The sequence below is a fragment of the Alexandromys fortis genome, unplaced genomic scaffold, assembly GCF_014885135.2.
Source record: "Alexandromys fortis isolate MF-2015 unplaced genomic scaffold, M_Fortis_MF-2015_v1.1 scaffold_21, whole genome shotgun sequence".
NCBI lineage: Eukaryota > Metazoa > Chordata > Mammalia > Rodentia > Cricetidae > Alexandromys > Alexandromys fortis.
Window position 1 is genome coordinate 821 of NW_026067905.1, and position 27538 is coordinate 28358.

At 42.7% G+C, this 27538-nt stretch overlaps 1 protein-coding gene across 1 annotated transcript in view; it reads left to right on the plus strand.

Moving 5' to 3' along the window:
- Positions 1-1063: 1063 nt before the first annotated feature.
- Positions 1064-27538, plus strand: part of Sox5 (SRY-box transcription factor 5) — a gene marked incomplete at its 5' end in the record, with an annotated part of 134091 nt that continues 107616 nt past the window's right edge. The window contains 2 exons of the mRNA XM_050135237.1: positions 1064-1184; positions 22827-22912. Of these exons, the coding sequence (XP_049991194.1) occupies positions 1064-1184; positions 22827-22912 (207 nt within the window). The remainder of the gene's footprint in view (positions 1185-22826; positions 22913-27538) is intronic.

A 27538-nucleotide genomic window follows, 5' to 3' on the forward strand; every position in this document is an offset into this window, starting at 1 on the left:
CTCCCCTCGTGTGTGCACAGGCATGTATGTGAACACATGCATTACACACACAGAATTAACATGCAGGGGTGTGACTTGCACACGGAGGTTTCCATCTATTCTGTGGGAGGTGATTCCTTAACCATTATGTCTTTGCTGCAAGACAGGAGTGTGGCATTTTCATTGATGGAGTTCATGCCAGATTTATTCACTGACAAATTTATGTGTCAGTAATTGATTTTTTTTACCTTTACTTTCAGTATATAATTTTTGTACATATAAAGATATTTTCTTCCAGGGGGATTATTTGTTTTGATCACAATCATCCCCATGCTCTCCCTTTTTTCACTTGCTATCCCACTAAAATCCTTATTTACCCAAGAAATCTCACTCTGGTTTCATGTCAATATAGACATACACACACACACACATACCTGTGTGGATAGAGAGATGATGATGATAGATAGATAGATAGATAGATAGATAGATAGATAGATAGATAGATAGAGAGAGCAGGGATGATTTTATATATCTATATAAAATCTAGAATCCACAAATAAAATAAAACATGGACAATTTGTCTTGTCTTTCTGAGTATGGCTTTTCTCAGTTAACATGATACTCTCCATTTTGTGTTCCTTTCCCAAAGGACATAATTATCTCCTCTATGGTGAATACGACCCCACTGTGTGTACATCATGCTCTTTTTGATTCATTAATCTGTGGACAGATGTCTAGGGTAATCTCAGGCCTCGCCTACTGTGGCAAGCGTGGGTAGCAAGCGTCCCTGTGGTAGGCTGGCTGGGCATTTTTCAGACGCTTGTGCAGAAGGAAACCTGGGTCACATGGAAGTTCTGATGTTAGCATTTTGAGAACTGACTGACTGAATGGACCAAGTGACTCTTCAGACTCGCCAGCATTTGCTGTCCGTTTCCTTAGGGCTGTTTGCTCTCTTACTCACAGCCATTCTGACAAGGCTGAGATGCTGCCTGGACTATGGTTTTCTTTATCATACATTGAGGGGCGGGGTGAAGCTCGGGCGCTCTGGCTTCTTTTCTTTGATTCACTCTCTCACGTTCAGCAGGTTCAAGGTCAGCTGCCGCCATTGATGATCCCCGTGTTCCCTCCTGACCAGCGGACCCTTGCTGCAGCTGCCCAACAAGGATTCCTCCTTCCTCCTGGCTTCAGTTACAAGGCTGGGTGCAGTAAGTACTACTGCGCTCCTAACTCCCGAGTGGGGGGATGATGTGGCTTTCGTTTGGACCCCTTAATGCCATTCACACACCAGCAGCACACCAGCAAGGGGGGAGCGCATTCTTTTAGTATGCTTATCTTAGCGATAAAACACAATGGCTGATGGAGTAGGAAGGGTTTTAGCTAATATCTACAAGTGTGCATCCCATTCCTGGGCTCCTAAAGCCAGTATCCAATCTCCACACCTCACTTTTATGCCTTCTATTCCCAGTATATTGCTAAAATAGGAATATAATTTGGGGGTTCATATTTTAAAGCCTATAGTTTTTCATCATACAGTAAATTCACCCCGAATTCCACAGAGAATATGGGGCCTTTGTGTCTGCCACATAGTAACAGCCGGTGAGGATGGGGTGTCAAGTGATCCTCATAGACTTGTGTGTTTGTGCAGTGTCTCCCTACATGGTGTTTGAGAAAGTTGTGGAACCTGTAAGATGCAGAGACCTTCTGAACAATGTGTATCATTGGAGGTGGCCCTCAAGGGTCCCCACCTCAACTCCCATTTTCTCATCGATTGCTGACTGTGAACTTCTGATGAGCCAGCCTCTCACTCCTGCCTCTATGGAAGGCAGCTCGTCAGATAGTTGGCAGGGACCCGCCCTTCTGCCCTTCCGTGTTGTATACTTTGTCCAGCAGCAGGGATATAACCAACACTCACCAACCCCTCCGAGCCTCTTCCCGTTCTTAGACTAGTCCACATTCTTTCTGGATGTTGGTTTCTCATAATGGGTCCCTTTTCCTGGTGTTTTGAGCCTGATCTAGTTCTTGTCAGGGGTGATCTCCTGGACCTATGCTTGGACCCCTTTCCCCTGGCCCCTCTGTGATCATTTGTTCAATAAGATATAAAGATTTAAGGACTAGAAATAAATGTTAAGATCACAGGTGTAAAAGTGCGAAACATCAACTAACGGGCAAATTCGAATTAATTTCTAGTCAAGTTGTAGAGAGATTGTTAAACTAAATGTCACAGCTCAGGTTTAGACTGTAAAAACCCCTAGCTGCACCTTCCCCTCTGCATAGCTCTTCCCTCCTTTGGCCACTATTCCTCTTGACTTTGTTTTTATTATGTTTTCCCATGAGTCAACATATTCCATTTCCATCGAGGACCCTGACTTGTCCATTTCGTAACACAAACACACAGTTCTAGTTTTACAGATCATCATTTAGCTCAGACGCATAGAAATCGCTTTTTAAAAAGAACAGTTAAGGGCTGTATTCTAAGGGTTTAAAAATTTTCAGAATAATTTTCTTTCTCAGGATCGAGTTTTCTATTCTGTTTTTACCCCAAGCTCTGCATGATCAAACATCCAGGGTCTTTGGTTTTATTTCTGTTGGTCTACAGAATTGTTCCTCACTTGACACATGGGTAGCAGATATGGTTTGGGTTTTTGTTTGTTTGTTTGTTTGTTTTTGTAATCTAGCTTACTAAAACAAGAAAAAGTCACTTAAAATCATCCATTGCTTCAGACTGCATTGCAAAAATGCATATAGAATCGCTCTCATTTCCAAAAGAAAAGTAAGTTATTTTTAAGCAAATATCGAAGCAAACTTCACTAACAAACACTGTGCAATAGAGAAAGACGCACAGTAGGATGACTACAGCCCCAGACAGGTCAGGAGCACACAGCTCCCCGCTCCCCTAACAGCTGGCATGTCGAATTTGCCCAGCTCAGTGTGCCATGGAGCAAACCAAATTTTCCCTTTGGAAAAATGGTCGGTGTTTTAACTGTTTGCTACTCACACCATTGGTGCTGAAGTTATAAGCGTCTCCACTTCTTCAGTTACCTTGGAAATAAAATAGAGCAAAGCTTTTACTGCTGCTGGCCAACTTCAGCTGGGCACCTTGCCAGACTCGAGAACTTAGCCGAAGTGGGTTGTCAGAGCAAGTGGCCCACTCTTGTTGACACCCGGGTTCCTGGGGCAAGCCTCAAGGAGGAGCTGGGCTGATGTGATTAATAGTCTATGCTGTCTCTCCACCAATCACACTGCAAGAAAGGAAATGGGGGAGTAGAGTAAAGCCTGCCTTCCCATCTTCGGCACGACTCCTCACCTGGTGTCACTTGCTTTGAGTGCTATGATGAAGTTCTTGGTGACAAACTTGGCCAGCACACATACCATGTGACTCCAAAAGCAGAAGCATTTCAGAGCTCATGGAACCTGGGGCTGATATCTGCTCAAGAGCTGAAGTGTGGAACTTACTGTGTCCCTGGTAAGCGCAAGCTGAGGAACCTCGGAACCTGGCCAGTGCAGCCTAAATCAGCAAGTCCTGTTTGCAGAAGAAGAGGCTCCTAGCTGGAGCATAGACATCTTGTCCTGTTTTGGAAATAATGACAAAAATGTGCCCCGCCCTGGAGAAGACAAACATAAATGTCAGCGGCACAGACTGATAAGAGTATAACCGAGTAGCCGGAAACATCTGGATACAGGGGTGCACGGAAAGCAAGCACAGAAGGATATGCTTCCCTGCTCTCACCTCTGAGTCCTGTGTCAGCCTGCAACTGCGAGAGTATTGATAATATTCACTGTGGGCACTTAAGAAAGCCAAGCCCAAAAACACACACGTTCACGAATCCATGCCTAGCTAAACATTTTCCTGCTTACTTCCTAAGACCTAGGAAAGATACTTGTAAAGTCTTTGGAGGTGAGAATAATGGCATTTTGTTTATTGTTGTTATTGTTGATTGTAGCCAGAGCCTTACCCTGTAGCCCAGTCTTCCCTCCTCAGCCAAAGCCATCTTGGGGTTAGGGGTGTGAGTCTCCATACTCAGCTACTGATAATGATGAATTAGTAAATCAAATGCCATCTTACAAGAGGGAGGAGGCATGGGTTTGAAAAAGTCATGTAAAAACACTGTTTTGGAAGGTCAACTCCATTTTACCCAATTCACTTAAGGGGAAAAATAAGTCAAGTAATAGTTCTTTTGTAGACTCGTTAGCCTTAATCAGGCTGCAATGTGGAAAAAATAAATTTATAACACATAACTTAAAATTCCAAACCTAATTTATATCTGTCAGTACTAACTCATTAGAAAACAGTCATGACATCACTATAAAACATTTGTGACAACCCATTAAGTAAGTTTGGAATGCAAGGTGCCCAAGATATTTTTTCTGAATTATAAGTCAAGTGGGCGCACAAATAATTTAGTTCAATCCCTCCAAGTGGCTCCAGAGTGTGTGGACTCCTTCTTCTAAGTAGAATGCCAACTTGTTAAGTAAAAAAAGTCAACCCATGAGTCAGGAGGCTTCTGCCAAGCACCTATCTTCAAAGAAAAGTTGAAGCACCTTTGGCACCAGCAGAAATGCTTTGTGTTGGAAGGAAGACACACCGCCTTGCAGTTGCTCACCTTAGAGAACCAACCCTACCTTAAAGGGAGGGAAGAAATATGGAGTGCATGTATTTTGGTGTGCACCCAACACTTTCCACTTGGGGAGGAGTTGGAGACAATCAAGTCTTGAGGTTTGCCCTGTTGCTCTCTCTGTTTCTGATCCCTTCCTCCCTCTGCGCACAGCTTCCAGCTGCTCCTGTACAGAGACCCCCTGTTCCTCTACAGCACGTAGTTTAAAAACAGAATTGGGAGAAACAGATGACTCACTGACTGGGAGCTACAGCCCTCTGCCCTTCTTTTCTCTATTTGTACCCAAAATTTCCAATCCTAGAACTCTAACAGTCACAAGCTTTGGAAATTTTGACAGGAAGGCATTTTATAGGGAAATAATAAAATCTTGAGAAAAGTCAAAATTCAATAAAAGAAAATTTTTTATGCACAATATAAAAATAAGTTGGAAAAGAGCTGGCTTGATCACTTAGCCCAAGGTACGAATTGAATGTGTCATATGAGCTCAATGGATAAGAACGTCGCACGCCAAGGACCTCAGTGTGGTCTTGGTTAACCCCCAGGGGCATGCTGAGTATTTCAACAATTCCAAGAAAATACAAAGGCATCTATTTGGTGCTTTGTAAACTTTCATCTTTTAAGTTGTGTGGACTTTTCTACTTAATAAGGGTGAATGGTTGGATTTTTCTTTTCTCATAAAGATGGCATTAAAAGTGACCGTGCCACTGGAAGTGCCTTAACTCAGGAAGGTTCCAGAGCTCTCTGCCCAGTGTAGTCTTACCTTGTGGTTGTGGTGGTGGCTGTTGTTTTAACTTTGTTGTGCCCTCTTATTTTTTAAACCAGAAAGTTTTCATGAATATAAAATAACAAAAATTATTCCAACAAAGTTTATAGAACTCTGTACTATGTGAAGATAATCAATTCATAGATCTGTACCAGTTGATTTTTCCCAATATATTATTGCAGGCTTTCTGCTCTTTGTTTTTGACAAAATTTGCTCAATCCCAAATACGCAATAGCAAATTAAGAAGTACTTAGAGTGTCAGAGACTGGAGGTGTAATTAGGTTCTAATTCACTACTTTGTTCCTCCTCAAGCAAGTGTGATGGTTTGAATAAGGAATGTTCCCCCATAGACTCATATGTTTGAACACCTAGTCTCCAGTGGGTGGCCTGTTTAAGACAGTTGTGGAACCTTTAGGAGGTGGATCCTTGCTAGAAGAAGTACGTCATTGTGGGTAGGCTTTGAGAATTCACATCTGAGTCCTCATTTCTGTTCTCTCTTCTCTTCTCTCTCTCTCTCTCTCTCTCTCTCTCTCTCTCTCTCTCTCTCTCTCTCTTTCTCTCTCTCTCTCTCTGTCTCTCTCCTCCCCCCACCACACCCCTGCCTCCTGTGTGTGAATGAATGTGGTATCTCCCTCCCACCCTCTGCTTTTGCTCCTGTCTGCAGGACAAGCCTTCCCTGACATTGTGGTCTTTCTCTATTATAGACACGTGCTGCCCTGACTGGCTCAACATGATTCTTTCTGAATAAACACTTTCAAGCTCAGCAACTAAACCAGACTTCCCCAAAGGCTTTAACTTGTAAAATTTGGAGAAGGGAGAGAATTAGGGGTCTAGGAAGAAAATTAATCCCAATCATTTTAACTCAATACAGAAGCTGTAAGTTATGATTAACAATCCCTTCCTCTGCTGATGGACACGGAACTGCACTCTTTGATCATTAGGACCTGGGTTTCCTCTTCTGTTGGTTTAATAAATGTGCATCACATGGACGGGCTTTGGCTTGTGCTTTGGTGATTGCCTGGTCACTGATTGTCTGTGACCTGTGTGTCAGCTGACATGGTGGATGCTGTTAAATCAGAAATTAGCATGTGGTCTCCTAAATGCCATGGACCCTGTGCACCAGAGAGACACAATGGAACCCACACAGTCCCCCATCGAGCAAGGAAACATGTGGCATTAACTAGAAACAGGAACATGTCAACAAGTTTGCCTGGGGAAGTTGGTGGTATTTAATTCCTCAACATTAATTTTATTGTGGTGTATGAGGAACTAATTAACTGAGCGTTTCCTTTCTTAGGAAGAGGAAGCAGTGCTCAGAAAACTGATGAGGAGCAAATACAGTGCATTTTAAGTTTATTAAGCGTGGCTTATCAACTTCCATTTATTTAAGCTAATCTATAAGGCAATTAAGAATTTCAGTCACTATATTGCTATTTTATTTAGCACATTTCTGAAAAATTAGTCAAAGTGCTAAAATGTGGAAGAGTTTGTGACTGCATCTCTGGTTTCACAGAGCCAAGAGTGACTAAATACAGTTTCCAAAAAAAAAAAAAAAAGGAAGACGCACGTAACTGTTTCAATATGAACCTAATAAACAGACAAGTGGAAACAGACACATGACAAACGGTGGTAACAGAAAACATCCAAAACTTGGTAGTAACAAAACAGTCAAAGTCAAGGGTCTTTGGGGGTACCAAATTATGGGGCTGGAGAGATAGCTCAGAGGTTCAAAGCACTTGCGCCTCTTCCACAGGCCCTAAGGCGATTCCCAGCTCCCGTGTCGGGTGACTCACAACCACTTGTAACTTCATCTCCAGATGATCTGACACCTTCTTTTGCCCTTTGTGGGCACCCACATGCGTGTGTCATACGCTCACACAGACGCGTAAATAGATATAAATTTAAGTTTAGAAAGAGGTAGATGTCAAATGAATGAAACATTTCCATCCGCGTTCTGCCTCGATTCTCCTCCCCCTTCGAGGGAGGCCACAGCTGGGTGTGATTCTGGTCCTGGAAGAAAGGAGAAACACTTACAGGTGTGGGCTGTGCTTTTCTTATCCTTTCTGTTGCTGTGCACAGGATCTATGTGCCTACGACATTACCTTTCCTCGGTGTCTCGGGGTGTCTATTTTCCTTGTGTGCCCTCACTCCTCTGGCATTCAGGCGGTCATAGGAAAGTCTGTCCTCTCTCTTCATATGTAATTGAGAGTCGTTAATGGACACATTGTAGCTATTTCTAAAGATACAAATCATTGACACTGTAACACCTCACATCTGGATATTGAGTGGGTGATCCAGGTTTCAAAACAAAGACCATTAGAATTAAAATCCTTCCACTCATTCTGGGTCACGACCTAAGCGAATCCATCCATTCTAGACTGCTGAGGGCACTTAGGTGCTTCCTTCCAGAGAGGAAGAGTCTAGTACATCACTCCCAGGTGTCTGACATTAGACAGACATTTAGAGTCTCGCAGGCTAGGGGACGTCCCAAATGTAGCTCCTCCTGGCTCCTTTCCTCCCGGCTCTCATCGCTGTGGCCAGTATCTGCCATGAAGTAATCTAAAAGAGGGAGAGTTTCCCGTGCCTACAGTTGAAGAAGGAAGGCAATTCGTCCTGGTAGGGAGGGGCGATGCTGGAAACCTGAGATGGGCACTGGCTCAGTTAGGGTTTTTAGTACTGGGAAGAGAAACCATGACCACGGCAATTCTTATGGAGAAAACATTTCACTGGGGTGGCTTGCTTACAGTTTCCGAGGTTCAGTCCATTATCATCATGATGGGGAGCATCACTGTGTGCAGGCAGATGTGGTGCTGGAGCTGAGGGTGTTACATTCTGCAAACAACAGGAAGTCAACTGATACACTGGGTGGTATCCTGAGTGTGTGAAACCTCAAAGTCAGCCCACAGTGACACACTTCCTCCAGAAGGTGTGGCCCAGATTAGAGCCTCAAGGACTGGATTAAAGGCTTGTGGCATCCAGCTTCCTCTAATAGGACCACACTTCCTCCAATACGTCACACCCCCTAATAGTGCCGCTCCCTACGATCTAATGGGGGCCAAATACATTCAAACTACCACAGGCACTCCCCCTGTTTTAGCTGTCTGGAGGCAGGGTGACCAGCTTCTTCCAATGAGGTACTGCCTCTTGCAGGTTCGAGCCTTCCAAACCGGAGGCCAGTAGACCACATGAACCTCTGGGGGACATTTCCATGCAAGCCATGACACCTGAAGACCACCGACTTTAGGCACAATCCAGGAAATGAGTTGACTGTCCTGACAGACCAACAGAACAACTATGAAAAAAGTAAACAATTTAATTAGCTGCTAAACCTTAGGGACAAGTCTGGGATAAGAGAGAAAAAGCATTTGATTTTTGTCTTAATTGACTTAAAAGAATTCCTTTCTTCCAAAGTGCTACCTCTTAATATTGTAATCATGCTAGATCCATTTTCTCCGAACCATTTGATTTCCCATAAGACACAGAGCCAGGATGTCAGCATACATTGTGATATAGGTCTGGGTGGGAAAGCAATTAGTTAATGAGTGGGCCGCTTTGAGCAGCTTAACGGGAGTTACAGCACCATTGTTGAAGTGACACCTCTGTCGCATGCTGGACCACTGAAGCAAGAGTTTTTCTTTCCTTTGATTCATTGTCGCCTTTTCAGAGATAGCCAAGTTCCTAGATTCCTCATCTAGGATTTTCAGGCACACTGGAAATCTCCAGTTATGACCCAGGAGTCAAAGGGAAAACAAGTGCTTCGTCATTTATATGCAGACATGTCTGTCCGTTCTAAGAGGTAGTCCCTAAAGGGCTCATAAATTAATCTCTTTTTAAACTAGTCATCAAGGTAACTATTAAATAGGATAAAGTTTTCATTTGCCACGCTACATTAAAAAGTCATAAAACTATATTTTATTAAAAGAAAACCTCCCAGTGACAAAGTGTTAGCCTGTGACCGAGCAGTTAAGAGCTAACCATTATCTCAGAATGTCTTCTTTTAAAATATCTATAGCCTTAAACGAGACCTAATGTATTTTACTTCCTCTAATAAAATTCACTAAAAATATTCTCATTCATTCCTTACCATTCGGGGGAAGTTAATACAAAATATTATCATGTCTTCTAACAGTTTTCACGTGAAATCATATGATGTTGTTGGAGCAACTTTTAGAAGGCTGATCCGCTTTCCGCTTTGAGAAAAGGTTTCTACTGCTCCGTTTCTGAGCTCAGCAAGCTGTGTGAGGAGAGTTGTTGTTTATCTCAGTGCTCTGGCGCTGCAGAGATGGCCCAGCGGTTAGTAGCACTGGCTGCTCTTGCACAGGACCTGGGTTTGCTTCTCAGTATCCCCATGAAGGCCCTTGATGCTCTGTAACTCAGGTTCCTGAAGTTCCAACACCACCATCTGCACTTCACGGGCACTGTATCTGAACATGCAAAAGTAAAATAAAAATAATTCTTATAAACAAGTACTAAAGATGCTGCTCTTACTGGTGTGGAGAGTCACACCTCGGCATTCTTGGATTATGGAATAAACTGTCATAATACTATCACAGGGACGAAGGGTCATTTATGCTATCTGCATATAAAATATTTATCCAGTGTGGCTTCAGCTATACTCAGTATATTCATACTTAAATAAGATGCTAATTACAACTTAGCAATGAGAATAGATAATGTAGCACTTTAGAAACACATACTATTCACTTAAAAGCGCGCGCACGCGCGCGGACATGAATAGAGCCAGGACAGAGAAGTCAGAAGACAACCCGCAGGAGTTGATTCTCTCCTCAGGCAGGGATCAAACTCAAGTTATCAGACTTCGTGGCAATCCCCTCTAGCCTCTGAGCCGTCACACTGACCTAAATATGATTTACTTTCATATATTTCTAATGAGATAAAACATATTATAGAAGATAGATTATGGAGTAGAAAAAGTAATTGTTCCCCCCAAAATAAGCCAGAGTAAATTAGTCATTCTTTCTTTTAGATTCTTTTAGAGTGTATCGTGGTATAGATAATTAAGGCCGGCAAGCTAGACAATGTCTTAGGCAAGCACTCGAGGCCTGGGCTGTATCCAGGCCCTCATTTCTTACCTCCTCTATATGACCCAATGTTCTAGGCCTCTATCACTCCACTGTCTGTTCTTTTTATTACATTACAGGAAGCCAAACACTGTGTTTGTTTGAATTAAACACTGCATTAAAAAATCTATTACTTATTTGGAGAATTATTTGCTTCTAATATTTTTTTTATTTAAACCCTGAACTTTGGATCTACCAAGTGACCATCTCTAGTTCTAGATACTTGATTAGCTTCATAAATAAATAAATTATCCATCCATTCATTCATTCACTTACTCGCTCACTCATTATAGAAAGTGTTACATGAGTCAGGTACTGTGACAAGAAGTGGATATTAAGAGGGGTGCAAAACACTGTCCCTGCTTTCCGTGTGCTCATCATCTGACCGAGAAGAATTGAATTATTCTAGTCTGACTGTCTGTGTCCACCCCGAGCTCACATGCTGTAATCACAGTCCTCAGTGTGATTCTTTTAGGAACTGGAACATTCAGAACAATGGTTAGGTCGTGAGAGTGACCCTTAGGGATAAGGGTCAGTAAAGTGGCTTTGTCCCTTCTGTGGGATGGCTTCTGTGAGCATCCATGAAGCGAGAAAGAGTCTGTCATTAGACATGATGCTTGTCAACCCCTTGCTTTCAGGGTTCCCAGCCCCCAGAACTATAACAAGTTAAGGTTAGTTAGGCATGAACAGGCCTTGCCCCTGTTAGCCTAGCACTTAGGAGACTGAAGAAGACGATGGCTGAAGAGCTTTAAGCTAGCTTGAGTAAGGCAGAGATGGGGCGGGGAAGATAAGACAGGGCAGAAAGCGAGGCTGTCTTGTTTCCTAGGTACCTTGCTTCTGATCATTCGGATAGGGGGTCCACTATGATGATGAAGATGATGATAATGGTGATGATGATAATGTAAATGCTAGGGATATGCTATAAATACACCTAACATTTGAAAGGCAGGGTTTGGAAGGGAATTCATCCAAATCAACAAGCATACCCAGTGGATCTTAGTGTGGGGATCTCATGTCCAATCTTTAGGGATGAAAACAATAAACAGTTGATAGGGTTGAGGCACATTCTTCCACAGGAAGCAAGAGGTAGACTATGGTATACCCGACCTGTAGATATGACAATGGGCAACTATAAGACATAACAAGACATGTGAGATATTTTAGGTGTTGTACTTTACAGCTTAATATGAAGAAATTTTCAAATAACTGAAGAACTAAAACATGGGATTGAAGTCGTATAAGGCATTTTTGTATCTGTATTTCCATCTACCCATACATCCACTTATTCATACACTCCTCTGTCTTCCCACACACCCATCCATCCATTTGTCCACTATCCCATCAGTCTATCTACTTTATTTACATATTCATCCCTTTATCCATCCACCTATCCATCAATCCATTTATCCATCCATCTCTCTATCCATCCATCCATCCATCCATCCATCCATCCATCCCTCTACCCACCAATCCATTTACTCATCTACCCATTCACACCCTGGTAAAACTACAAGATTCTCTCAGCTTGTCTTCCAGATATAAGTGACTTACCAAAGAAATACATTCTCCACTGAGTTTTCATTGACCTTTATTGTGGCACTCAATAAGTATTCATTATATAAATATATATATATGATGTAATACATATTTATGGGCTATATGCTGTGTGTTAGGAGCTAAAATGCAATATTTAATAAGAAAATTGTGGTCTCTCTCCCAAGTATTCCTAACTTATATAAAATCCTTCTATTTATTGCTACTATGATCAATTTGCTCTCAGCTACTAATATTGTAACACAGCAGAGTAGGATGTCATGGAGAACAAAGGTTTATTTTGACTCATGCTTCCGTAGTTCTGAGGTCAAAGGTCCTAATCTGAAGATTGTCCTCTTACCTGCAGGTGGAATGAGGTATAGAACATCGTATCAAGAGTCATGATGAACAGGACTCCTGACTCCTAAATTCCCCAGCATTCAATCATGAAGCCTCCAACTGAAGGGGTGTAAACCACCGGCAATTAGAATTGACCAGACTAGATTTAATATAAAATATTCAGCTTTAATAAAGGGAAGAAGGGGAACCAGCAAAGCCAGGGTTCCAGCGGAGGCAGGAAAACAAAGAGAGGAGGAGACAAATGCGCATGAATGTTTTATATGTTTTCTTTGGCCCAAGGGGAACACGCCCAAAACAGAATGTGATTGGCTGAGGTTCCCCATCATCCAACTCTATTTAAATACCACTGGTTTTGGGGGCTGGAGATATTGCTAAGCAGTAAAAGACTCTTGCTGGACCGAGTAGGACCTGAGTTCAGTTCCTGGCATGCACAAACACCTGTCACTCTATTTCAGTGAATCCGACCTCTTCTGACCTCCTTATGTACCCTACATACCTGTTATAAACGCACACAATGCATATCCATTTACATAAAAATGAACTAAACCTTAAGAGATAACCCCCACTGTTAGACTCCGTTTCCAAATACTTCATCCTTCACAGTAAAGATTCAGTTTCAACGCACAAACTTTTGGCGGTGCTTCAAATCGCATTCGAAACGGAAGTCTGACTTCGCCATACAGGCCCATTGGATGTTGCCTGTTTGGAGGTAGTTTTGCTGTGCGTGCTGTTGGCTGCTAGGATTCCAGGTATACACTCCAGCTAAACATGTAATTCATATGTGTTTTCTCTTCCATGCTCATCCGCGCCAGTTTTATAAGGGAAAAGTATCAGGCAAGCCAGGATTATACTTTCATGTGTCAGTGTTTGCACACATAGTTTTATATATTAAAATGGCCCGGATTTAACCCAGAACTCAATAAATATTAGCTACTCACACTTAAAACCAGTGGTGGAGTAATGAGTTTGGAGGAAAATGAGACTTATTTCCTGAAGGACACAAGCAAAATAAAACGGGAAGCTCACCTCTGTTTCTCGCCTCTCTTTTCTTATGTCTCTTTTCTGTGGGCTAATTGGTGCCTAAACTCTCTGCAGGAGCTGCCTCTTCCTCTCCTGTTCCATCCGGATTAGCTCAGGCCATTATCATTTCCCACTGGATTTACTGCTACGGGTTTAACTCGTCTCTTTGTCTCGCCTCTCCCTCGTCCAATCGATCTCTCTCTAGCCACAGAATTGATCTATCAGAAACACAAATGGGGCCGTGTCACTACCCTGTTCAGGTCGGCCACCAACTTACCATTGCCAGCATAGAACAATGTAAAGCTCTAGGAGCCTTGAGTTCAACTTTCTCTTTGGGCACACAGCTCACTCTCCCCTTCTTGCATCACCTGATGTATAGATCAGGATGTGCCTGTGTAGGGAGTAACAGATACAGGAGTTTGAGCTGTGTGAGCACCGCCCAGTGAATGGCAGGACCTCACAGGCAGAAGATGCTGATTGCTGATTCTCCCAACAGCCTTTGAGATGGATCAAAAACAATTTCCTTCTCAACCCCCCTTCTACCGTGTCCTTGTAACCCTCATTGTGTCCTAGGTTCCTATGGAGCTCTCCACCTAGAAACTAGAGAGGAACAGGCGTGTTAAGTGCACATCTGAAAAGACCTTTATCATCTGCCTCTAGGAAGTGATGGAGTCTTGTGTATACTCGGCAGACAGAGACAGAGAAAGTAGATGCTGGAAGTATCTGGACGTGAAGTGTAACCTCTTACTGAAATAGCCACTGTCTGGGAACACTAAATCAAACTTCCTTGAGCTCTAGTCTCTTCTGAGGCTAAGCACTTACCTTGAAGTTTCTAGAATTCCTTCAGTGCTTTTCTGCTTTGCTCAGAGCATCCCTAGGTCAGTACAGGTGTTTGCATGGTCGCTCCCTCATTTGATAAAAAATGCCACCAAGAAGGGACCTGTGTGTGTGTGTGTGTGTGTGTGTGTGTGTATACATGTGCACTTATGTGCATGCATGTGCATGTGTGTGTGTAGGTTTAGTTTTCATATTTCCTGGCACCTAGAGAAAGAAATCTGCTGTTGTCAAGGAAGCAAAACAAAGATCTAATAAATGCTGCTGATGAAGTATTTACCACCGCGTTTCCCCGAAGCTGGAGATTCCAGTAGCCTTTGCTTCAAGTCGGCAGCTGCTGAATGTGTTTACCTGACCCTGGCAAAGGCCACAGCTAGTTCTCAAAATCCTTAGCTAAATCACCCTGCTCAGAAAAATGATTGTCTTGTCTGTTATACAGCCTAGCAACATACATAACTAGAGATGGATGAAATGTGGATTCTCATCACTGTAACTCAACACAGTCAGTCTTCTGCAGGGTTTAATACCAGCCTCAGCATCTGCCTTCTCAGAAACACCGCAATCCTGGCTGTGGTGTGAAATCACTGGCTAGCATGTCTTATAGCAGGCATGCTAGTCTTTACTCTTTCCACTTGGGACTCTCTTATATCCAAGAAGTTCTGACATGACCCCAGAAGTACAGGAATAAAAAATTAAAGTATACAAATCAAAGGCTTATTGATAATAACTGACAAAATTTTATTTTAAAATAATTCAGTGCTATATATGTACTTTTATCATTTAATAAAAACCAAAGCAAACTTGTAGATTAATAATATCAGTGCACACATTAGTTTTTAAAAAGTTGAATCTTGGCTGAATATTTGCTACTGCAGTGTAGACCATCTTTGACATGTCTCAGAGCTGATTGATTACTTTGATTTATGATCCTCATGGCTGAGAACACCGTTTTCTGTAAATATAACATAAAAGGCTGCAGTATATTTAGGGCTTGGGTGATGAGGCAGTAGTTAAACGCACTTGCTGCTCTTACAGCACCCCGGGCTTGGTTCCCAGCAGCCACATCAGGCAGCTCAGAGGTCCAGATCCTGGGTCCAGAGGATTCAACGCCCTCTTCTGGTTTCTTAGGCATCCGTATGCAAAAGGTACACATGCAGACTAGCAGGTGACATATATGCACACAAACAAAATATTTAAAAATGAAATTGTTGAAAACTCCATCTTAATGACAAGTCAAAATTCATTTAATGATTCTTCATTAAACTCCAGACAGCAAATCCGAAGCATGTTTTAAAAATCAAATAATCCAATTCAACCCACAAATACATTGGTTTTATGTATGCTGAGGAATGAGAATAAGGAAATACTGAACGTCTTTATTTTCCAAAATCAAACCATTGTTTTCCATGAGAGAAAAAAGTTTCTATATAGAGTAAAAATGCTGAAATCTCTAGGATATAATAGCCTGGAGGCTGATCCGCAGTGTTTCTGGTCAATGGTTGGTCACGGGTGATGGGATGGTGTCCCATACAAAGCATAGATGCCATACAGTCAGAACCAAGGCTGCTGGGAGCCCACGTGACTAACACATGACATAGCACTAGGAAGCAGACTCCCTAAGTGTTTGATGCTGAATTAATTGTGGACATTGTGCCTTCGGAACACTTTTGCCCTTGCCTGCTTTTCTTAAGCCCCCTTCCTCAGACACCTGACCCCATGTGGAGCTGTGACCCACAGTTAAGGAAGCTAGGCCTTGGAGTATTTTTCGACCTAATAAAATATTTTATTTTGAGCTAGAATTTTCCAGTCTTGGACTTGAAATAAGAAAATTAACTTTGGAACGGTCGAGGGAAAAACTGTTCAAATGGTTAAAAACTGAGAGAGGAATAAAAGAAATTACTTTTAAGTAGTTGAAAGTCAATTTGAATAACATACATGATTGGACTCTAAAAGTCAGAGTTTTCCATTATCTTCTATTCATGGTGTTCCCCATGAGGTATTTACAAAATAAGCCAGTGTTTTCTTGGGCCAGTTAATTGAGGGATGGCTCGAATGAGTGGCAGTCCTTCTTTCTATAAAATGATTCTCCTCTGGTAGCGTCTGGATTTTGATTTGCCATTTATGAATTTTCATAGTTGCCATGTCCTCTTCAGAGCATGGCATGTTTGTAAAATACATTCTGAGTTTCCTCAATTAAGAATTAAATTGCTACATTAGGAAATTTCTCAGTGACTATATTTCTATTTATTTTTTAACTTGGGGCAGATTTCAACATATTTAGTTCTGATTATTTTGGACTTGAAAAAAATCAATATCGAGGTAGACATGGCATAACGTATGCAAATCTCACACTGGGTGGAGTCAGCCTTGGAGGTGGCTCCTTGGACAGAGTGCTTCTGAAATGTGTTGAAGCCCTGCCATGATGCTTTGTTTATGTTCAGAAGCTGAATGTGACTGCCAACACACCATAGTTGTTAAGACTTCACTCCTTTCTGCTGCTGAAGTTTGTTGTTCCCAATCCCCTTAAATAAGAAACCCATCACCCAGCAGCACCCTTAGACCGGCATTGTGTTCTCTAGTGAAATGACACCCACTAGGTGGCTTAGACAGGCGTTCTTGGAGCTGTAGAAGCTAGGAGATCTTAGAGACAAGTAGTTCTTATGGGTCCTCTTTCTTGAGCTTGCACGAGGCCACCTTCCCTCTGTGTCCTCCCCACTCTCCCCAGGTTGTATGGATGTGCCCTGACATCATCTTCCTGTCAGGACTCCGGTTGGGGTCGTGGCTCAGAGTGAAAAACTATTACTGCAGAAGGCAGCTGGCCTGAGTTCAGTCCTGGGGACCCATGCTCAAAGCTCCCTTTCTCACCTGTAGTCAGCACTCTCAAGCTGAGCTGGAAGGCAGAGAGGAGAGAATCAGCCAGAAGCTTGCTGGCCAGTCAGCCCGGAGTGCATAGCACAGGAGACAAGGCACAGCAAGAAAGAGACCTTAGCCACGTGGCAGGCAGGAACCGACTCACAATTGTCCTCTGACTGTACATGTGCACACACAGACACAATCCATTAATCAACTTTAAACAATGGACTGACTCCTCTTAGATTAGATTAAGGCCTATCAGGGAATGCATTTTGCTTATTTATCTCTGTGAAACCAGGTATAGCCATACTGAGATTAGCCAGACAGATCAGGGCATCAGTATATCAACAGTGGCTATACAGTTAATTCAACCCATAGCACACATATATGATTGCTTATGGCTTTTTCATATATATATATATATATCCATACGTTTGCCTGTGTACAATATGACATGTACACAACATTGGTTTCATACAAACGTAAAAGAAGGTAACTGAATACTGTCATGAATGTAAATAATACAAATGGTAATATTCTAATATGTGCCATTTTTAAAGGTGCTACAGACTAGTCTAGATCTTAATATGTGATCTTTACCTATACATGGAGCTTATTACTCTTCAGATGTTAGTGACATAGAACCCTGAACCACTTTGGCAAGTGTACACTCCCCTCCACAGGAACTTAAGAGCTTGAGTTTCTGAACTATATCTAGGTCATCAGGTCTGTCTGTTATTTAATCTCTTTAGTGATATTGTTAAGCCTACATTTCTATCTTCTTTTTTGTGACAGGGTATTGCTATGTAGCTCAGGCTGGGCTGAAATTCACTACAGAGCCCAGGCTGACCCAGAACTGGTGCTCTTTCTGCCTCTGCCTCAGGGCTGCTGGAATTCCAGGCAGCAACCACCCTGGACTCTGGCCAGATGTCCCTTCCTGTCTGCTGCCTTTCCTTGTCTGTGTATCTATATCTCTCTGATAATTGAGTGTGAGAATGTCTCTAGTCTCCGGTCTCCTCCACGCATCACCAGTTAGGCCACATTTCTGCTCCCTGCGTGAACAGCACACTCATGTTTGGACATAGACTTCAAGGCCTGCTTCTTGTCCCCCACCCCCTGCCACCTGACAGCCCCCAAAGTCACATTGACTCTTATCTCCCTCTTTAACTATTCTTTAAACCCTAACGCCCACAAGCCTTTAACTCCTGTCGCACCCAGCAATGACCCGTGCAACTCGAATACACTCCTGGGTAGGGAAGATTAATGTACAGTGACTAGAGACCAGATTTGTTTAATTTTATTGTGTACGTCTCCCACAGCACCCGGCAGATTCCTAATCACATGGTGGATGTTGCAAGTGCTTATTAATTGATTAATTTACAACAGGGGAAGTAAATTATATAAATGAATTATCACCGTGAAGAGCACCAGAGCCTGTACAGGAACGCTTTAGTTAATTTTGAGATTGTGTTCAATTAAATGAGGAATACAAATGAATTACAATGTTGTAAGCATTTACATGATCGATCCTAATAACCATACAATTATAATATTTACCATTTTAGCTAGTTTGTACAAATATAATTTCAATTTTAAACATTTCAACTTCCCTCCGCTGAATCAATGTCATATAGATTAAGCAGTTAAAAATACCGAATTGCAGTTTAGCCCAAGTATATGACATCGTCTGCCTCCCCCCTCCCACTGTGGGCACAAGACGTTGACACACCCCCATCTCATGTTTGCCCTGTCTTTACGGGATGCTCCTCATTAGCAGACTAGCCTCCTATAATGTTGGCGTGTATTTGTCTCTAAAAGTAAAGCTTTCCCGCTCACACTGCTTGTGTTGTCTCTTCCAGCAGTTAGCAAAGGTGAAGATGCTTCCAGATCACCTAGAAATCCCATTAAAATGGAAACTCTGATTCAGAAGCTGTACTCATCCTGATTTAGCGAAATTCCCCAAAGCTAGGTGGCATTAGACCAACCTTCATCTTGATCCGGCCACGCTGGTGCCCAAAGCTCTGGATTGTTGACAGTTATCACCAACCTTGACTTGGGAAAATCCACCTCCAGTCCCCATTCTTTGGGTGCTTGCCGGCCTCAGGCATCCTGACTTTGACTAGGTGGACAGCTCTTGAGGGCAGTCAGAGCCTGTGGGCTGCCTGGGGCAGGGGTGAGGGGGACAGGAATGGAGGCAGGAGTGGGGGCTCCGGGTTTCTTTAGGGAGTGGGTTGTAATTCCACCTGACAAGCAAAGTCTCCCCCATGTTTGTCCTGTTGTGTGCATTTGAGGATAATTCCACACCTTAGGTGAGGGGAATCACATGGCCAGAAATATCAGAAATTAAGAGTCTTCAGAATTCTCCCAGCAGCATCTGACGCATTGGATTCAGCGTGGACTTGAACTCTACAATTCTTAGGGGATGTGGCCTCCACTCAGGGACGCAACCTACCCACAGCCGCCTCCAACCCTCACCCGATACACTTGCTCAGTTTTTTCCAGCTTCTCTCTAGTAAGACCCTGGCCTAGTCTCATCTCTGTAGGCCTCATCTTACCCCGATGCTTCCTTTACTGTCATTTGGCAGTTCTCAGAATATCTTCCTGTCATTCACTGTTGCTGTGGTAACATCCCCTAACAAAACCAACTTGGGGGAGTCGATAATAGCTCACAATTCCGTGGTCCGCCATGGCAGCGTAGTCAAGGTGGCAGCTAGCCATGCCCACAGTCCAGGGCAGAGAGCAGATATACGTGTGTGCATTCACCTCCCCAGCTCACATTTTCCATCTCCCAACAACCTAGAATCCAAACCTGGGAAATGGTGCAACCCACATTTTCGGCGGGCTCCTGCAACCTCAGTTAATGTTACCAAGATAGCCGCCACCCTGCCCCGCAGGCCCGATTTCTCACTGAGAATTTCTCCCCAGGTCACGCTACTGATTAAAACCAAGCACCAAACACTTGTTCTTGAAGTTACAGGGGCCTCAGTGCTCCCTGTAAGTTATAAATGTGAATATACTCCAATCCGAGTGCCTGTTCATTTGGAGGTTTGATTTCAACCGCGTTTACTCCTAGCCGATGTTTTCAAGGCTTGTAGCTTCAGATTTAGAAGGACGCTTACCTTTCTCTGAGCTTGGAACACAAATATTCCAAACAGATTTTCTTATTCTTTCCTGTAACTCTCAGCCTCCTACTCTAGCATGGTGATCTTATTTCTTGTCCCCGTAATGTGCCCAGATCCTGTCTTCTGTTACTTGGAGCAGAGACTCTGGAAGTGGCCATGGAGCCTTGTCATGAAAACAGACATCTTTGTCAGTTCTGCCCCGAATGCTCAGCTCCCCCTGCCCCACCCTCAGGTTCTTACCCTTGCCCATGCCTTGTAGTGGCTACCCAGAAATCTGTTTCTGTGCCTTCTACCTGTTAGTTAAGTTACCCCAGTCAGTTGCTTTTCCCCTTCACTTCCGTGGTCATCTTCCTCTGAAACTTAGGTGCCTTAATATTTGCTTATAATAATAATAATAATAATAATAATAAGTTGTCACCTAGTGCCCCCCACAGTCCCGTTCACCTCTGTTTCATCTCCTGCTCTGGAGAAGAGGCTCTCTGGACCTAGAACACGGTACGGGATTCCCATCTTGTGTCAAGTGTTCCTGAACACCCTCTGTCTGCCTGGAAACCCCATCTCACCTTTCCCTGGATGGACTTTCCTTAATTCAATCTCAAATTAAACACGGCTTTTCCAGAGGTTTCTCTGATCTATTAGGCAAGATTTGTGTTGGGGGGGGGTCCCAATGTATGTTTACAGAACTGTGAATTTCCTTACTAAATGTTATAGTTTATAGAGAGGTTTTACTTACCCAATCCACATTAAGGAGAAAGCCCAGGAAGGGCAGATATCCAGAGGTCCACCTTTGTTTGAAACCTGGAATATATGTATATGTTTGGGTTATCTCCTTTGCTGTCAGTTTTAACACTCATCATGATACAAACTATGTTACCTGGGAAAGAGCCTCAATTGAGGAATTATTTAACTCAAATCTGCCTGTGACTACGTCTGAGGAAATTGTCTCGATTGATGATTGCTGTAGAAGATTCAGCCCGTTGAGGGCTGCATGATTCCTTAGGCAAGGCCCTGAACTGGTTAAGAAACCTAGCTGAGGAAGCAAGCAGTCAGCACGGGCATGTACATTCAATTCTCCCTGCAGACCAGCTATCCTGAGTTCGTGCCTTGACTTCCCCTCAGTGAGGGATGGTAGCCTGGAATTGAAATCCAGATAAGCTGTCATTCTCCCAGGTGCTTTTTGTCAGGCTGTCTGTCACCATACCATAAACAAAGTTAGAATATTATCTTTAGAAAGAATAAGAAACATTATATAAAATATTATATAAACATTATATAAAATAAAATCTACATAAAATATAATCTATATAAAACTTCATGCCAGTATGAAATATTTACCATAACACAAAATCAGAGCTAAGTATAAAATGAAGAAAACTGTGACACACGGTGTGGGGCTCTGCGAACATGCTGTCGGCCTCTCTGGAAACCTACAGTTGAACTTCCCTGAATTCCTAATACACCCCCATGTTTACCTTAGACTTTCTCAACGTTCTCCTTCCGGTGCCAAGAGCAGTGTTTACCATTTACCGTGGGTACGCGGTGTTTTAAACTGAATTATCTGAACATCATGTATGCGTACTTCAACAAGTTCCTTAATGAATTTGTTTTTCCTTGTTTGTTCGCACAGGGTCTCACTGTGTAGTTCCCACTATCCATAAATTGTGGGTCCTCCTGCCTCAGGTTCCTGAGTGGTGGGTTTACAGACACCTGGCTTCACAATTCAGTTTCTAAAACCAGTTTAATATATTAGAAAATTTGTTTTTATAGACACTAATTTCAGCTTCTTGCTATATCATATTTCCAGTGGTTAACTAATGTGCACTGATGATTGCATTACTAATGCATAGTTGATGAAGATATCTGCCTTACCTCTTATTAAGTAAATAAATATTTCTATATCTGCATCAAAAATCCACAAAATAATCCACATATACTTCTGGGGTCTGCATTTTTATACATGATGAGAAAAACTAGACTAATTTTGAACCATATTTTTAAAATACAATTTTGAAAGCTCAGTTTGTCTGTTTGTTACCTTTAAAATATACTTTTGTCAACATTTATCTCCAGAAAATAAAGTTGTCAATATTTTCTATAATGTCAACAAGAAAGGGAAGAAAGAAAAAACATGAAATGTTTTCCTGACTCTGGGTTTGTTCACGACCTATTAAAGAGATTATTTGAATCCAGGCCATAATACAACATTCAAAAGATTAACTAATAGCTTAAGTCTTTGGTGTTTAGCTCATTAAAACGAAAGTGACTTTAGTTAAGTTGCATCTAGGATAGGACTGAGAAGTTGGCAAGGAAGGACTTGATGTGCTCCGATCAAGACTGCAGAGGCGTGTGTGTGTGTGTGTGTGTGTGTGTGTGTGTGCCCAAGTACAGCCCCAGCCCCTGAACCATGAGCCCCCCAGCCCCCATTTTCCTAAATAACATTGTGAAAAGAGGATGAGGTTTCAGCCTTAATTGCTTGCTCCTTTTATTCGCAGTCCTCTCTCAGCCAGGGCCGTGGAGAGCGTTGGTAAAAGGCTACACAATGGAGCTTTTCATTAGGCCCAGGCGAGGCACACAAAGGCAGGCTTTTGGAAAGAGGGAATGCAGGAGTTTAATTTGCAGGTGGAGAGGAGATAAAAGGTGCTGACGCCTCTCTTATTCTCTTACTTAGGTGACCCTTACCCTGTTCAGCTGATCCCAACCACCATGGCAGCTGCCGCTGCAGCGACACCAGGCTTAGGCCCACTCCAGCTGCAGGTAAGTCTGGAGACAATGCAGGGGAGGCAGGGGTTAAGTAACCGCAGAAGACAGCCATTATCCTGTTAGTGCAAACTACAACTGAGGGCTGAGATTTTGGTCACACATCTGTTTTATTTTTACATTTATTTCTTCTGATCCTCAACCAAAAGATTATTATTGATTTTGGTTGTGTGCTCGGCACTAAATACCACTTATATTTTTGCCATTGCCTGGTAAGGTTTAGCAGCGTGAGTTTCAGTTTTGCTTACCCTACAGGGGTAAGCATCCTGATTTTGTCATAGAATGGTCTCCACGGACAACAAACAGCCTGTCGGAGTGACCAAACCATACCTGTGATCCAAGGCAACTGAAAGAGAATTTTATTTAAAATCGTTGACGATGCCTGATGTTATTAAAGTACCTGCAGCCGTTTGTTCTCCTGGCTTACTGGCAGATCGTTTGAGCAAGCAAGGAAGAGTAGACCAAAGTCAGCGGGTGTCCATTTGAGCTTGAGTTTATCCTGACATCCTAATAGAGACCTTTTTGCCCTTCAGATTGTGTATTTCCAGTATAGCCTGGAAAGTCAATAACCTTACCAGATGTCCAAGTGATTTTAGAAATTATGTCTCTGAGGTTGAAAAGAGAATCAATACGGTTTTAGTAGAGGGGACTTTCCTTATCTCAGTCTCAGAATTGGTACCCCATAAAATATTCCATGTGCCCCATTATTGTGAGCCTTTGAATTATGCAATTAATGAGAAGAGACGATAAGCTGATACTCGGTTTTATCTTCTCTTGGGGAACTGTTTTACAAGCGTGGGAAACACAGTGTGCAAAGCCAGATGTCCTGCAGGCACACGCCATACAGCTGAACTCTATCCATGATGTGATTTACCATAGACGGTATTAGTCTGGATAGAGCTTTGCATTAAATCCAGAGCTGGGTACAACTGATGAACATACAGATTTGTCAAAGGACGACATCGGCAGGAGGAGACGCCAACATGAAGGCTGAGAGAGAGTCTTCTACAGAGATATAACATCCATTGCTAGTTTATTTTTTCCATGGAAACTACACGCTGGCTGTTTCTTTGAGCTAGGAACACACTGGGACGTGCTGGGGCTGTGAGGCCAATACAATTGCTCTAACATTTGTTATCCTCTTCAGTGGTGTCTGGGGAATAACAGCAATGTGGGAAAGAGTTGTTATAAGTAAAGCAGCAGACGGGCAAAGATATACTCATTGTCTAGGTTTGCTATGGGTAAAACATGTTTTCTAACTTTTTTCAAGGAATGCCTTACATTACCTGACATTGAAAACATCTATGCTTGTAGGTAATAGACAATGCCCTTCATGATGAAGTTAGGAGAAAAGATATTTCTCTTAAAGGACTGAAAAGAATAGGGGAATTGACGGGAAAAGGAAGGGCAGTCTCCAGCATCAGATTTGAATGTGGAAACCTAAGTTTTTTCAGGTGTAGGATTCACATTGAGAGTTTCCACCTGCTGGGACTCTCTGGAGAGAGAAGGTGACCACAAGATGGAAGTGTCCACTGAGTCCCCTGCCATCTCCTTTAACGAGTAGCATTGCTTGGCATCTAAGCTGCTTTTCTAAGACGTATTAGAATATTTGGCATAAATTAAGTTTGATTTCCATTTTGATATGTTTTCAATATTTCTCAAGGTTTGAAGTATGGGTTTCTCTACTGAGAAACAAGGGAAGCCTTTGAGGCCAAACAGGTTTGCTCTTTCTTAAACATAATTTAATCTGTAGCAGGGCAAAGTTCATTTCTTTTCCCTTGATAATGGGCTCTTGCTAAGTTTCTCCATCTAGTCTTGACTGTTTCCCACTCCTCCGTCAGTGGCTGTCTGGTCTTGAACACATTACCCTCCTCCCTCATTTGCTCTTTATACTGTTACTATGTAGTTCTTAGAAGATTGCAGGTATGTATCCTCATGTTGCCTGAGAAAGGTTTCCATGTACCTGGTTTTGTATCCATTAAAGTTTATAATTTTAGTTAGGATCACATCTATTAAAAATTGTACTGTAATATAAGAAAGTTGGTCATCAAAACATCTTCACAGAAAGCTATGAATACTCATAAAATGTAGTTGCATAAACACATAATTTAATTTTGCAATTATGATAAGGGGTTGGTATTTACACACAAAAATCCCAAGGGCTTGTTGTTTCAGGGCTTCTAGGGTTTTTGCTGAGTGGCCTGTGGCATCTTTACTGCAAAGCCTATGAATCCCTCAACCTAACTTCAACCTGCTCCATGCCTACAAAGACACGGTTGTCTCCTCCCCACCCCCTCTGTTGACCCTCCCCGATGGATTTGAGAGGAGCCATCCATAGTAGTCTGGACAAGTCAGCACATCCACCTCCACTGAGAAAGACTTTCTGAAATGCTCTGTCTGAGGGGAATGTAAGCCATGCCCTTCCCATCTCTGTTAGGCTCCATTGTCCGGCTCTTTATAATGCCTTCAGTGGACTCCCTGATCCTGTCAGGGGCTAGAATCCGGTCCTGCCAGAAACGTCACTCGCATGTCTACTTCACATCTCACTGCCTGATTGTCTGCTATTAGGTCAGAAACCCCATTCTAGAGACCAGAAATAAAGGAAGAAGCTACCTACAGGCCTCCTTCTTACGCACTCACAATGCCTGTGGAGATGCCGAATGGCACCCAGGAGACATTGAGTGTGTAGATTTCCAGGGCACTGAAGAGAGTTTCCCAGTAAGCTGGAGTGGGAGGGTCTGTCAGTAAATTTCTCACATCTTCTTTGTGATTGGGTCCAATCCCCCATTGACAACAGCCATTGGGCTGGCAGGAGTTCTGCCCCTTGCTCCCTGCCCCATGCTCCTCCGCAGACAGCCTGAAGTGCTTGGCTGAGGCCCTGCTCCAAGTTCTCTGTGGGCTGTGATGGTACCCCATCTTGCAGCAAGCACCCCACCCTTCTGCTTCTAACCATTCCATCTCAAGAAAACTCCCCAGTGGAGCACAAGTACTCCTACAGCTGCACACACTCAATCTCTCCATCCTGTTTTCTTCAGAGCTCTCTCGTGTGTCTAGGGGGTGAGGTTTTAGGTTTTGTAACTTCTCAGCCACCCTGCTAAGAAAGAGCACTTGGGTTTTTCTCTTTTCCGGACTTTCCTCAAGAGTGCCTTCTCCATAACCCAAGTCCTCTTAAAGCCACAGGCCCAGCTTTCTCGCTATTCATCCTGCTCCCTAGATACTAGTTCACATATATAATGCTGTGGGAAGACAGGGAAGGGGACATGAGAAGCTGTCAGAGGCAAGAGGTTCATGATCAGTGCTTAGGGAAGCACTCCAGCGGGTTCTAGGAGAGGGAGATCATGGTTACAGTGATGATGGTGCCAATTGCTGTTTGTTTGTCTTAAAAATGTGAGTTGATCTCGTGGGCTTATTTACTTGTTTTGTTTTCTGCTACTATTGATCTGCTTCTATTTGTTTTGGGTGAGGAGTAATGAATCCAGGGGTATCCTTCCCAAGACAGTGGTAGGAACCCTGAACTTAGGAAGGAACAGAAGGAACAACCAAGGATTTCATTACGTATCCCTGACAGACGTGCACTGGTCTCACTCTATGCTCGTTCCTCACTAAAAGGGGAGAGGAGAGAGAAACCTTAAATGAAAATAGGATATTTTCCTTCCCTCCCCTTGGGTTCAAATACAATAATTTCAATTAAAATAAAATGCCATAGCAACTAATGTTGCTTGCTGCTGGCGAGACTCCTTCATAGCAGCACAGGTGAGGATCTCCTAGGACCCTCTCATTTCTTTATTGTTGTAGCCTGTAGTGTTAGCTATTAGCAGTTCTCTTAGACGAGGAAGGAAGCTGGAACACCGAGTTCAAATTCCACAGTATTGAAATCATCACCTTTGGTGCACCGTGCCCAGGAGATGTTATGTGTAACTCCGGAGTCCGTCTCTCTCAAGAGCTTCTCCAACTCAATAACCGCAGAATCAAACTGCAGCAGTAATTTCCTCTGAGAGCTTTCTGGAACCACAGTGAGCAGTTGGAATGACAGTGGTGGCTATCCACTTTAGGCCCTGAGCTCTTAGGTTCACACCCCTTCACACAGGCTCAAGTTTAAATACTTCCAGGACCCAAATGCGAGGAGGAGTTCTGAAGATCTCCTTCCACTGCTGGTTGGCTTCATTTACTCATCCCTTTTTTATGTCATTTCCTTTTGACATAATTTTGCGCATATGACCCTTCGAACTTGTATCACACTCTAAGATAACCCAGAACTTTATTAAAGGAAGAACAGAGATGAGCATAATGACTTCAGAAGACCGGAAAAACGACACACCTTAGATGAAATGACTTTTATTTTTTTTACTATTTATTATTTTGTGGCCCTGGCAATTACTACCATATATAATAAAAAGTACTTCATATGAAAACTGACATCATTGTCTATTTTAGAAATAGTTAAAATATGTGAAACATCATCACATATTACTTTTGTTTTTGAGAGAAATGAATCAATCTCAGTTATGAATGCAATGAAATGAACATATTATGCCAATTACCTTTTCTTAAAATTTCTCTCTTAGAGTAAAATTATCTTTGTGTCCCATGCCCCCTACATCTTTTCTAAGGTTCTCAGTCACA